Below are 12,952 nucleotides of genomic sequence, written 5' to 3'. Positions count from 1 at the left end.
AACAACACATAACTTTTATAGCAAAGATAATTTCAAAAGTGTGTTTATTTAATTATAAAAATTTTCTTGATTAAATTTTACTTCATGAAATTATTTACTTATAAAATAATAAAAAATAATTTAATTTTTTGTTTGATAAGGTATAGTAATAAAATAATTAATTATATTAAATTATATCTTCATATCCTGTAAGATAGCGAAATTGTGGGAGAGAATTGAGAGAAAAAAAATCGGTTGCAATAAATAGAAAAAGGAGTTTTGTTTTTTTTTTTTTCGAACAATAGAAAAATGGGTTGTTTACTAAAAATAGAAAGATAAATATGAAAAAAGGAGCTGTCACTCTCTGCTACAAACACAAAGGTGTGCGGTCGGTCAAGTGGACGCGTTTGTCTTTATCTCAGCCTCCGTTTCTTATTATCTGGGCACCCACCCAAAATATCTGCTAGAAGGCGCGGAAATAGCACAAACGGGTTAACCTTATATATATATATATATATATATATATATATATATATATATATATATATATATATGTATGATTTAGTATATACATAATTTAGTATTTATATTTTGATAAAATTAATTATTTAATTTTTTTTAAATATATTATTTAATGTCTGATTTTTAACTCATAATTTTTTACGTCCCTCTTATTAATTTTCTTGTCAAATTAGTGAAGAAAAGAATAATTATAAAGAGAAACTTAAAAATTGATGGATTTAAAATTATTAGACTAAATAATCCTATTGAGTTGAGTTTGAATATATGTTACTTTTATATTAATTATATATATATATATATATATATATATATATATATATATATATATATATATATATATATCTTAAAAAATAAAAATATATTCTCAATATATTTAATTATTTGAAATTAATTATGTAATATATTAAATTAAAATATAAATTTATAAGAAGTTGTGATAAAATTACAAATATTGTAACAATATATATTTATTTAGTATATATATTATTATATATATTTATACACTTCACTTAATTTAATTGATCACTAATTTAATAAAAAAATAATATATTAAAACGTTTAAAATTGACCATTTATTTAACTTTATTTTATTATTTTGACAATTTTTTTGTTGAATTTTTTTTCTCTCAACCATAATACTTTTTTGTAGAAGTGATGGATGATTTTTAAAATAATGAACCCATGATTTACTTGTTTGAAAGTAAAGGATTTTTAAAAGTTTTCAAAACCTTTATTTACTTGTTATATCTCTTTATATGGTAAAATATTAAATAATTTTTATATTTTATTTCATCCTTTTTAATTTAAATAATATAAAATTATTATATATTATAATTTTTATAAAAAATAAAATAAAATATTTTATTTTATTTTATTTTATTTATCTTACTCTGAAATACCCTTATCTTTTAACATCCATAATAGCGTATAAAGAAGGCACATCTTTCATCTTTTTGCACACAAACAAATTACAAAGAATGTTAGATTCCGCACGTGCAAAACTACAACTTGACAATGACATGAATTTCATTATTATGCTGAATATTATGGGAACCTCAAATTTTTTCAAAGTTTCCATTATTAATAAGAAAAAACTTATTTTGCGGGAAAATACATTAAATTTAATTTTTTCTCAAAAATTAATTTAAAATTACACATTCACTTAGATTTTATATTTAGTAAAAAACTCTTATTTCAAATCAATGTAGGACAATATATTCCTTATACTAGATATGAAAATTTATAATATAAAATTCATAAGTAAATAAAAGTAGGATAGATTATGATATTATGTAAAAAAAAAAATGAATCGAACCTAACTTTACTCTAAAAGTTAATTCAAAAGGTATAAAGCTATCATTTTAAATTAATGTGAGATAATATATTTAATTATAAAAGAAAAAAAAAGCTAATAAATAATTAATTTTTCATTATATAAATGATTTATTTAATTTTTTTTTTATCAATATGCTAGCTTGTACAATAAACAAAATTTTGATTCCTCCTAAGAATGCAGCCTGTAACCCTCCAAATTCCATATTGAATTGATGGCAAATACTACAATACACTCATAAGATGTGATTTATAAAAAAATACACATTTGTATAAATATAATCAACACTAAAATTTATTGGTCTGAGTGCACTTAATAATTTCACGGACACAAATCGGTGTATAACTACTTAAAAACAATACTATATGTATAGGTATGTGATTGCTGACATCTAAATAATTTTATTTTTATTAATTGTATATCTACACCATGAAAGTTATAAATAATATTTACTTCAAATACTTTTCAACTATTGATACTTATAGATTAACTTTTAAACCATGTGATTAATTTCATTTTAATCTCTATTATTAGATTAATATTTTTTTTAATACGTTAGGATATTCATAGAACATTTTATGTTTCCAAGACTAAATTCTCTCACCAGATAATTTTAAAAGATATTTTTTTTATATTAATTTAATATATTTAATTAAATTAATTAATAGGTGAATTACACTCTTCACTCTAATAAAAAATAATGTGAAAAATATTTAACTTTGTTGGTTTAGACTTAATAACAATAATTTATTAATTTTAAAATTAGAAATTAAAAAAAGTCAAATATAATTAAAATTATGAGATAAAAATTGGCATTTGATGGTTGACAATGTCCCATTGATATTTTTAATAAAGCTAGACATGGTGGTGGTCCACTTCGATGGAACAGGCGAATAATTTTTGGGCCTCGCGGGAAAAAAAAAGGGAAGAAGACGAAGAAGTTAGGGCTTCGCAATGAAGCACAAGCCAAGCCCATAATCTAGACAACAATGTGACTGATATAAGGTAAGACGATTAAGCCATGCACTGCTTGATTAAAGTGCTTCACTTTGGTGTGGTCTCTCTCTCTCTCTCTCTCTCGGTAAGAGGCGTTCGGTGAATAGCGGCGGCGCTGTTCTCTTTTCTGCGTTGTCCCTCCGGGATTTGGATCAGATATATGAGCCGTCTCAACTAGGGTTTGTTATGAAATAGATACAAAATAACAGCTTAATTAAATGGTCTAAAATTATGCGAATGATAATTATTTTAAAACAATGTCCTGCATCTGCTAAAAGTAGTGCAGTGCTTATACACATACACACACATAAAACATTACTTGCATATTGTTTCCTAATTAAGGTATAGAAATTCAAATTACAAGTGCTTGTTTCATCATCAAAATACCATACAAAATATAAATTTGCTGATTCTTATGAAAAGGAATGGATACCAATGGCTCTGCGAGAGAGAGTAGTCTTCTTATCAGGGTAACCATTCTGGCATGTAATTATTCATACTTGGGCCAGCATTGACTACTGTTATTGGATCAGGCTGGTATCTGCCATTTCAGTGGAATCAAAATGCAGTAGTAAGAAAACAAATTCTCCTCTTTCCACAATATAAGGTTAATTCCTGTATACTTAGTTAATTAATGCATTAAAAGCAGAGACTAGCTAGCTAAGCATACCCAATTTGTAAAGTGGGTTCACACCCCAGTGGATGAAAGAAGCCATCTCCCTGAGGTTGAGCTGCTTGGCGGCCAAACTCCACTTCTTCTGCACTTGGATTCAACTGCATTGAATTTATTTGGTATCCTTCCACAAGCTGCAATGCCACCAACTCATTAACTTGGATAAAGATTGATATATGCTCTTTATTTTTTTTTCAAAGCTAGAAAAATCATGGTAAATGAACTAAAATATGAAACAGCTACGCTTAAATCCTCTGAATCAAGAAGGAAGCCTTATGACCAAAATAATATATGTTCTTTGTTCTTTGTTATATATAGTTGGAAATGTAACCTACCCTTTGTTTCAGGGTCTTATTTGCTTCGTTCAGCATGTGTTCCTGCATGCAAGAATCCAATTAAAAAAAAAAAAAAAAAGAGATGAAAAAGTTTCAGATTTTTCTATATATACCTTGCGTTGTAGGTCAGTGAGCTGATCCAGCATGCATTGGGTCTGTTCAAAGGTGAAGGATTGATGAAGGTGAGACATAAAACAATCTACAAATTCTTAAATTTCTATATACATAACAAAGTTACGACTTAAATTATATTTGTGCATATGAAGCCAATTTACCCTCGTTGATCTGATCTGCTTTAATGACATATCAAGCTGCCTTTCAAGTGACTCAAGCTCCTTGCTGCTTAGAGGGCCAAGGTCTTCTCCCAGAAGATTTCTAGTGCAACAGCAAGAACATAAATGTATCATATTCAAAGTTCATACATCTTTTTTTTTTTAAATATGGGAATTTTCAAGCGAAAATCACGGGTTAGCTGGAGAGCTTAAGTACGTGGATGATAAAATTAATGGTGCATGAAGAAAGATAATGGGCTAATCTCTCACCTTTGAGACCGTTGCAGGGCTTCATAGCGAGCTTTTAGTTTCAGATATTCCTGCTGACTACTTAGCTCCTGCTGATCACAGCAAAAAAAATTCTCTTAATTTGAAGTATGAATTATTCAGAATAATTATATGTACTTTACTTCTTCTTTCTTTTTCTTTTCAACTAACAAGGTGCTATATTAAGGGTAGCTTTAGTATGATGGTAAAGTTACTCCGCTTATAACCTGAAGGTCACAGGCAGTCTATCTATAAAGTAAGGGTAAGGCTGCATACATCAAATCTCCCTAAAACTCATAAATATGAGATACTTTGTGCACTGTGTTACTCTTCTTAACAAAGTGCTATATTATATATATCAAACAACTGCCAGTAGAGTATCATAATTATTTCAATGCAAGCATGATACATGATTTTTAAGCCAATCCATACTAGATTAATTACAAAGAAGAAAATTACCTCTATTGTGGCTTCATTTTTAAAATTTAAATTTGGTAAAATTAATAATGTAGGTAAGTTCATTTTGAAAATTTTCAACCCCTCATCATATGTCACTCATCCATTCATCTCTTTCTTTTGATTTTAAGTTGTTTTTGTTATATATATATATATATATATATATATATATATATATATGAAATTGTGGCCAAAAGTTGAAATGTATTCCCATTAGGAGGATTCTAATTCTAACCAATGGGGAGAAGGTTTATAGCAAGATTTCAGATTTTATTTATTTATTCACTCTATATTTGGCTGTTTGGTGTGAGGTGTTCTGAATATGATGTAGTTTCAATAGACAAAATTAAGAAGTGAAATGTAAAGATCTAAGGTTAGCCTAATGATAGCATTAAGGATTTCAAGTTAAGTAGGACTAAAATTATTAAATATATGCATTGGGAATAAGTATTTTTTGATAAGCAATAATAATTTTATAATAAAATCATTGACTTTTACCTCAATGATATGAGAGTAATCTATAAAAATATAACATTTTCAGTTCGAGTATCAAATTGAGTCAAATAAAAAAAAATTATAAAACTTAAATATGTTAAATTTAAATTAAAATCAAAATTTAAAAATTTCTACTTTTTGTTTGAAAGAATTAATTAATGATTTTTTTTTATAAGAAATAGCAATTTTATTAAAATTAAAGAATTCTATATATATATATAAACTTAATAAGGTGCACCGATCTGTCTCAAGTCAGAGGTTTCCTCAATACACTCACCCTAAACAATCAATTAATGGTTTGTGCAAGCTAAGTTTCTGCAATGAGAACAAAATAATAATAATTTCATATGTCTCTTAATTACTATGTAAAACCTGATTGTCTCTGCATATGGAAAATAGTAACCAATTTCATATACTTAAATTTGACAGAAATAGGGAAATTGAGAGAATAAAAGAGGAGGAAAATATTACCAGAGCCTCCCTTGTGGATATATTTGTTTCTGGTGCTCCATAATTGCATTTCTGGTACCTCTCAAGTGTTTTGAGCATGCTAAATTTGAACCAATTAAAACAAAAAAACACAAAATAAAAAGGTATCTTGGCCTCAACATGCATATAAAATTCTACACTTACTGATGCAAAAATCATAACATATAGAACTTGATTGCTTATAAAGAATTTGTCAATATTGGGGAAGTAAGAGGACCAACTAGATTGGTTACAAGTCATCTGAGTTTTTGATAGATCAATAGTGATCAATCCCAAATTAATATATCAAGAAACTAAATGCATCGTAGAGAAATATGCCTAGTCAATGGCTTTTAGTTGGCAGTTGAGATTACACTCAAAAAGAATATTGAGCAAAAATGTTCATGAAAATCAATCATAACAAAAAAAATTTATATCAAATGATTTCCAGGTCTTCTCTCCGCAATCACCAATAAAAAGGCAACAAATAAAGTAGATAACATTCAAGATAATTTAATTTTGTAATTTTAGGCTCTGTTTATTTCGTAAAAAATTGATAACTTGTATATGAAAAATATTTTCCATGAAAATATTTGAAATTGTTTAGTTACAATGGTATGTATGTGTGTCATATATGTACAAGTATTTTCACATTTTCATAAGATTATCAAATTTTAGAAAATGACTCCCTCTTTTGAAAAGAAGAAGTCATTTTCTCTTTTTTTTTTTTTGAAAAAAAATGATGCCATTTTCTTTAAAAATAATTTAATCTTTCCTTTAACCTGAAAAATATTTTTGTTGATTCATTTTCTAAATTTGAAAATTTTTTTATAAGAAAATATTTTCTATTTTCTGCAAAACAAAGAAAGCTTAGCGTAAGAATATAAACTCAAGCAACAATATCTCACAAAATTTGTTCAGGAAATGAAAGAAGTTGACGAGAATATTATTCACTAGGACCAATTACAATTCCATTTAAAATTCATTTTGGCAATTCAAAACCTAAATAGGGTCACATACCCCATTCCCCCCTTTCTCTCTGATTCCCATGTATAGTTGTAATGCTAGTCCATGAGGATGAAGATTTCAAGTCTGTTGAAAAAAGGTCTTTCAAAAATGATATAAAAAAAAAAATTGATATGCCTATAGGAAGCAAGTTTTCTAGCAATATATCATCAGCTAGTGGATGAATTAGGTGACAAATCTCAACAATAATGTTTTGGAATGAATAATAATAAGGATGATAGCAATTAAAGAAGAATATTGGAATCTTGGCAGAAGTTTGTGAGGAAGTCCAAAAATTTCAAGTGATTTTTTAAAATTTTATTTTCTTCTCTTCCTGATGAACTAGACAATCTAAAATTAAGTAGTTGCAATTCCATTTCTGCAATGTTAACTGAGAAGGCCAAGGTCAAAATATTAAAAATAGAGAAATACTGAAATCCTTTAAATTCAAGCAGTTTTTGTGAAACACATCCTATTGATCCATTAAATCAATAGCAAGAGGAGACCATTTTCATGTTCTCCTTCTCCTCCTTTGTCACAATTAACAAATTAAACCCAAAGACACAGATGCAAAACCCTCATTTTAGTCTATGATGATCTATGTCAATATTTAGTGCCAGAATTTTGTATGTATGTTTACAAAGAAGGGATCTAAACTTCTAAAGGATTAAGGGATATAGGGATACCCTAAAATGAGCACTTATATTATAATATAATATAATATAATAAATAACACTTGGATCTTATGAGGTGCTAATGAAGAGGAATTTGAGCATACTGTGGACATTAGATTGATCACTCCAAAGCACTTAAACTCAATTGCAGACTTCAACACATATCATGAACAACATAAATTCACATCGGAAAGAAATAAGACTCTTGTAGACCACAGAAAGATATATAGGACTTGTCTGCAGAAAAGAAAACCCTAAATTCATAGTAGCTTTGGGAAGATCAAAACCCTAAACGTCTCCATCAGATAAACTGATAGAAAACTTGAGAGAGAGAGAGAGAGAGAGAGAGAGAGAGAGAGGGAGATAAGTTTATGATCCAGTGGAAAGGATAGAAGCTCCTAACAAGAAAGGACTAATCTGAAAGAGCAGGAGAAAAAGAAGAGCAGCCATAAGTTCTCAATCTGCTTGATTGATCCAAAAACATCTGAAACAAAATTCATGGGGAAGTGAGCAATAAATTAACCATTTGTCATTGTATGAATTTGGTTTTTCCCTTGTGATGCAGCTGACAAAAGCCAACAAAAAATTCTTGAAATTATAAAATGAAAACAAAAATGTCATGAACTTAGATTTTGAAAGTGAAACAAAACCCTAAGATCAGAAATTGCGGATAAGAGAGACGGAGAGAGAGAGAGAGAGAGAGAGAGAGAGAGAGAGAGAGATCAATTTGATTGCAAGTTTCTTGAACCAGAAGTGAAATAACTGATCAAATCAAAGCAATGAAAGCTTTAGAAAAGAAAATTTTAAGCCAAAAGAAACTCAAAGAAACCTTGAGGAAAAGAAACAAAAATAAAGTAAACAAAATTCCATAAACAACGTATTGCTTTCTAAAGAAATTAACAGATAAAAATTTCTGAGCTTTGTTTAATTAAGAGGAAACTCCAAATCAGCTATGATCAGACTTTCAAGAGCTTTGAAAAGCAACAGATCAATCAAATTAAATCCTTTTTTTTTTCTTTTTCATACACAGAGAAATTCAAGACACAGAAAAGGAAAATTCAGAGATTCAACAAAAGAGGAAAAAAGAGGGAAAGAAAAGGCAAAGACATGGGAAACCAAAACAAAAGAAAAATAAAATAGGGTCAATATAACAGTGATATTCTCTCCTTCTTCTTCTTCTTCTTCTCTTTCTTTTATTGGTTCTTTACTTGCAGATCTAACATCACACACTTAACCTGCTATAAACGCCAAGACATTCACGGAAACGGAAAACCTCAACAGCGATAAGAAAACACAACTTTTATTTATCTCTCTCTCTTTTTTTCTTTTCTTTCAAAACAAAATCTCAAAGAAACCAACACTGAAAACAGCAAAAATCACCTCACTAAGCTCTCAAGATCTAAAGTTAGATTTCAAAACAAGAAAAAAGAATCAAAGAAATGAGAGAATCTAGCTAGCTGTGAGTTGGGTTACCAGAGAGAGAAGAGGAAAAGAGGAGCTTTTTTTAGTGTATTGGGGGGGTACTACTACGAAGTTTGGTTGTTTTGGTGATATACCTTGAACTACTGCAAAACTCGTACAGCTTTCCTCTATTAGAGAAGATGATGAGAGCAACCTCGGCATCACAAAGAACGGAAAGCTCATAGGCTTTCTTCAAAAGCCCATTTCTTCTCTTTGCAAAGGTCACTTGCCTGTTAATCTTGTTCTCAATCCTCTTCAGCTCAACCCTACCTCTCCCCATTTTTCTCCTCCTTTTCTTTTGATTATCTTTAACAAAAATTCTTCACACCCAACGATTCTACTCTTTTCATCTCTCTCTCTGGCTCTGTGACCCCTTTATTTATATACCCTCTCTCTCACCACCCACCTAGTGTAAGACTGTAAGCTACCTAGCTAGCTATACCCTTCACAAGAATCTAAAAAAACCAATTAAAAAATTTATATGAAGCCTCTCTTTTCTCCTTAAACAATGATATGACTCTAAGCAACGCGAGGGAATCACAAAACCTAGTCCTTTATTAAAATCAAAGTAGTTCTACTGTTTGGACGTGTATGATGTGAAGTGTATGGATCGGACGGTGGATAAGTGTGAAATCTCGAGGGAAAACACAGAATGGCTTAAGGGGAGAAAGAAGGGAAACGCCAGTGTTGGTGGCAATAAATGCAAAAGTGGGTCAGGGTCTTGCTACGTGTCGAAAGATAAAGTGTGAAGGCGTCCGATAATCCGCTTCATCATTTTCGAGTTCGGGCAGTCATGTGACCGAACCTTAAACAGGGTGAATTTTACTATATTTCCTCCCATCCATTTAAGCTAATACCCGCACCACCTTCATGCTCTTCGTTGGTTTATTCAAACTCGAGATATAAAAGCTAAGGCTTTACTTCAAATTTTTCTTTTTCCTAATTGGCTTAATTTCACAAAAAGGAATCCCCTATTGCTTGTTTAGAAATTAGAAAAATGTATAGCTACTACCAATTGTTTGATGCCAAGACTTGAAACCCATATGCCATGCTGGGCATGAATTAATCCTCTTTGAGTTAAATTACTTAAATTTGTGAAACGTTCGCCAAAAGTCCAAACCCAACTTACGAATAAGAGAGTAGTGAAATTTTCTTGAATTAAAAGCCAAAAATACTCTTATAAATCAAACATGTTTTACTCATATTGTTGAGACATTAATATATAGAGGTTAATATATACAATCATGGTGATATTCTAATTACATTAATTGCTTTTGTGTTAAATATAGTTATTATTTGTTATGTCCAAGGTAATTTTTACTCTAATCTATCTATTTATTGAATTAATAAGCAACATACTCTTAGAGTTAAAAGGCAACATATCATGGTAATTTATCAACAACCTCTACATCTTGCTCATTTGGTATAAGATGACTTGCACTTAAGCCCTAAAAATGATCATTTGTGTGTACAAAATATATAGAAGTTACAAGACGTACACCATTGAAGCATATAAAATTATTCTTCTTTCAAGATCTAATCTTGATTTCTTCTCCTTAGGTTTAATAATCTCGAGCTTTACTACTCTCTTATATGCTTTAAAGATAAGAAAGCATCAAATGGTGGCACTACAAGATATTCTCAGAGGCTATATAGGTGGTAGTGGTTTTTATCTTTTATTTTTTCACAAAACTCATATATCTGGCAATTTTAAGCAATCTTGAAGGTTTCTAATAAGCACCATAAGAAACTGGTTTGTGTGAGAAAAATAATCTAAGGGTTGTGTTGGTTGCTTGCTTCGATTTGGAACTTGTACCTAGTTGGCTTGTCCTGAAACACATGATCTACTTCATCTCCAATTTGTGTTATGGGCAAATAGTGCTCTTTACTCTTAGTCTCAGACTGTTTTGGGCTTATTGTCAAATTGTGTTTTCTTTGGCTAAGTTGCGTCGGATCAATAGGGATTTAAGATATAATTTACGTATTTTACATGTAAGTCTCACCATGTATATTATATGCTGAATCTATATATAATGAACTGGTTATAGACAAAAATTTTATCATTTTCTGTATCTTTATTTTTTGACTTTGTTGTAAACCAATTGTCTTTAGGCCTTTCAATTAATGGAATGAATCTTTGTTCAAACACCTAAGATCATTTTTATTCATCTTCAAAGCTTAATTGATAAATTCCATCATCATTTTAATTAAAAGAAATCAATAATACAAGGCCAACAAAGTCATAACACTAGGAAAAAAGGTGAAGTGCTAAGGGTACGTGTTTCATTAAATTTGACTAGTAGGAAGAAACATATATATATTCAAAGTAGTAGTTCCACACGATTAACGTATTAAGAAAAGGAAAATTTCGAATGAACTTTTACCAAAATAAAATTTCCCTTATCGTCAACAAGTTTGCTTTGTAGCTTCTCAGCTAGCTACGCATATTCAACTGAAGCTGATCGATGAGTTCTTACATGGCTGGTTGGCACTTTTTACCCGTAATTTATACGGCTTATTTGGTCATGAAATATGTGGGAAATTTGCCTTTTTTGGTTAAGAGGATAAAAGAAAAGTTCTCTAATTCTCAGATGATGAAATTAATCAAATCACAGACGGCATTCTGTTAAATGGGGTTTTCATAGGAAAGCTACAGAAATTTCTCATGACTTTCATATTTGATGATTTAGAGTTTCTTTTTTTTTTTTTTTTTTCAGCTATGATTTAGAGTTTCTTAGCTTTAACTCAAATAGTTCTCGAAGTTTGAAATTCAAACTTTTTAAATAAAAAAATATATAAATAAATAAAGTTCATATTACAATAAGAGAGATTCATAGATTGTGTAACACCTTGAATTTTTAAATTATTATTTTATATGTAAAATTATAATATTTTAATATATTAAATATTATGATAATTAATTTAAATCTTCTAGGTTTTCAAAATCAGATTTTTATTTTTCAAGGTAATTAATTTTATCAATTTTTAAAAAATAATTTAAAGATTATGTGGCAAATTTAAAAATATATTTGGACTCCACAAATTTTTTTTGAGTTTTCTGTAATTTTTTTAGAATTTTCGAGTTTCGTTTTGGATCTTAGGGTAAAGTAAAAATCAATTTTCAGGTATCTTAAATCGAATCTGCAGAATTCAATAAGATAGAATCAGACCGGTCAAATCAGATCGATCCCCTTTTTTTTCCTTTTCCCCTCCTGCACGCATCACCTCTTCTCCTTGTCTCTCTTTTTCCTCTCTCTCCTCCCTTCCCCACCGCCGGTCGGCCACCCTCCCTTGCTCCTCCCATGCTGGAGCACCCTCAGCCACCTCCCCCGCTACTGGCCGCCCCTCCAGCTAGCCAGAAAATCGCTCCAAAAGTCCTCCCTTGAGTCGGGCGACTTTTCATTTTTCCTGCCTGATTCTAGCCGATCCGGGCACTGATTGGATTAGGTCTAGTCCCTTTTGCATTCTACTCTCCGATAGTTTTCCATAGACACTTAGAACACCAATTTTCATCGAGCGGTTTGTGCGAATCAAGTCGGAGAAGTTTTAGCCCATTTCAATTTTTGGGCTAGATTTCTCCCAAACCGTGAACCTCACGAAGATTACAAAACCACCAGCACCCTCCACTCAGCGAGAGCTTTACAAAGACATAAATTTAAAATTTTTCCTACACCGAAATTTTTGAGGATCCCACGAGCTTTGCAGTATTTTTTCGGGCCTTTAATGAGTTTGTTTAATTAAAAAAAATTATATTCTAACCTTTATTGTTGTGGGCTTCGCGTAGGTGTTCTCGTTTTGTAGAAATTATAATGGTGATCGGTATTATATTTTCGGGCCGGACAAGCGAGTTGCCGGACCCACTTCAGAAGTGGGTCACTATTACAGTGCTTCCCAACATTTTCAGATGTTCCGGATGCGTTTCAAGTGTCAGAATTGGCGTAGGTAATCCCGAACTCAAAATTGCCCTGTTTACCTAATGTTGGGCTTAGGATAAAAATTCATAAAATATTCATAGG

At 30.2% G+C, this 12,952-nt stretch overlaps 1 protein-coding gene across 2 annotated transcripts; it reads right to left on the bottom strand.

Annotated features, from left to right (window-relative positions):
* Window positions 1-3,040: 3,040 nt before the first annotated feature.
* LOC110648469 (agamous-like MADS-box protein MADS4) lies at window positions 3,041-9,505 on the bottom strand. 2 transcript variants are annotated; one of them, XM_021802709.2, is made up of 8 exons: window positions 9,032-9,505; window positions 5,800-5,878; window positions 4,381-4,448; window positions 4,114-4,213; window positions 3,952-3,993; window positions 3,839-3,880; window positions 3,501-3,637; window positions 3,041-3,371 (listed from the first exon to the last, which is right to left on the bottom strand). In XM_021802709.2, the coding sequence occupies exons 1-8, from the start codon at window positions 9,214-9,216 to the stop codon at window positions 3,296-3,298; spliced, it is 729 nt and encodes a 242-aa protein (XP_021658401.1). In that variant the 5' UTR covers window positions 9,217-9,505; the 3' UTR covers window positions 3,041-3,295. The 2 variants fall into 2 exon arrangements, with proteins under 2 accessions (XP_021658401.1, XP_021658399.1); XM_021802707.2 differs by having other exon boundaries at window positions 4,381-4,451; window positions 9,032-9,503.
* Window positions 9,506-12,952: the final 3,447 nt, after the last annotated feature.

The sequence above is a fragment of the Hevea brasiliensis genome, chromosome 10 (genome assembly GCF_030052815.1).
Source record: "Hevea brasiliensis isolate MT/VB/25A 57/8 chromosome 10, ASM3005281v1, whole genome shotgun sequence".
NCBI classification, from domain to species: Eukaryota; Viridiplantae; Streptophyta; class Magnoliopsida; order Malpighiales; family Euphorbiaceae; genus Hevea; species Hevea brasiliensis.
This window is presented reverse-complemented; position numbering and strand designations above follow the sequence as displayed.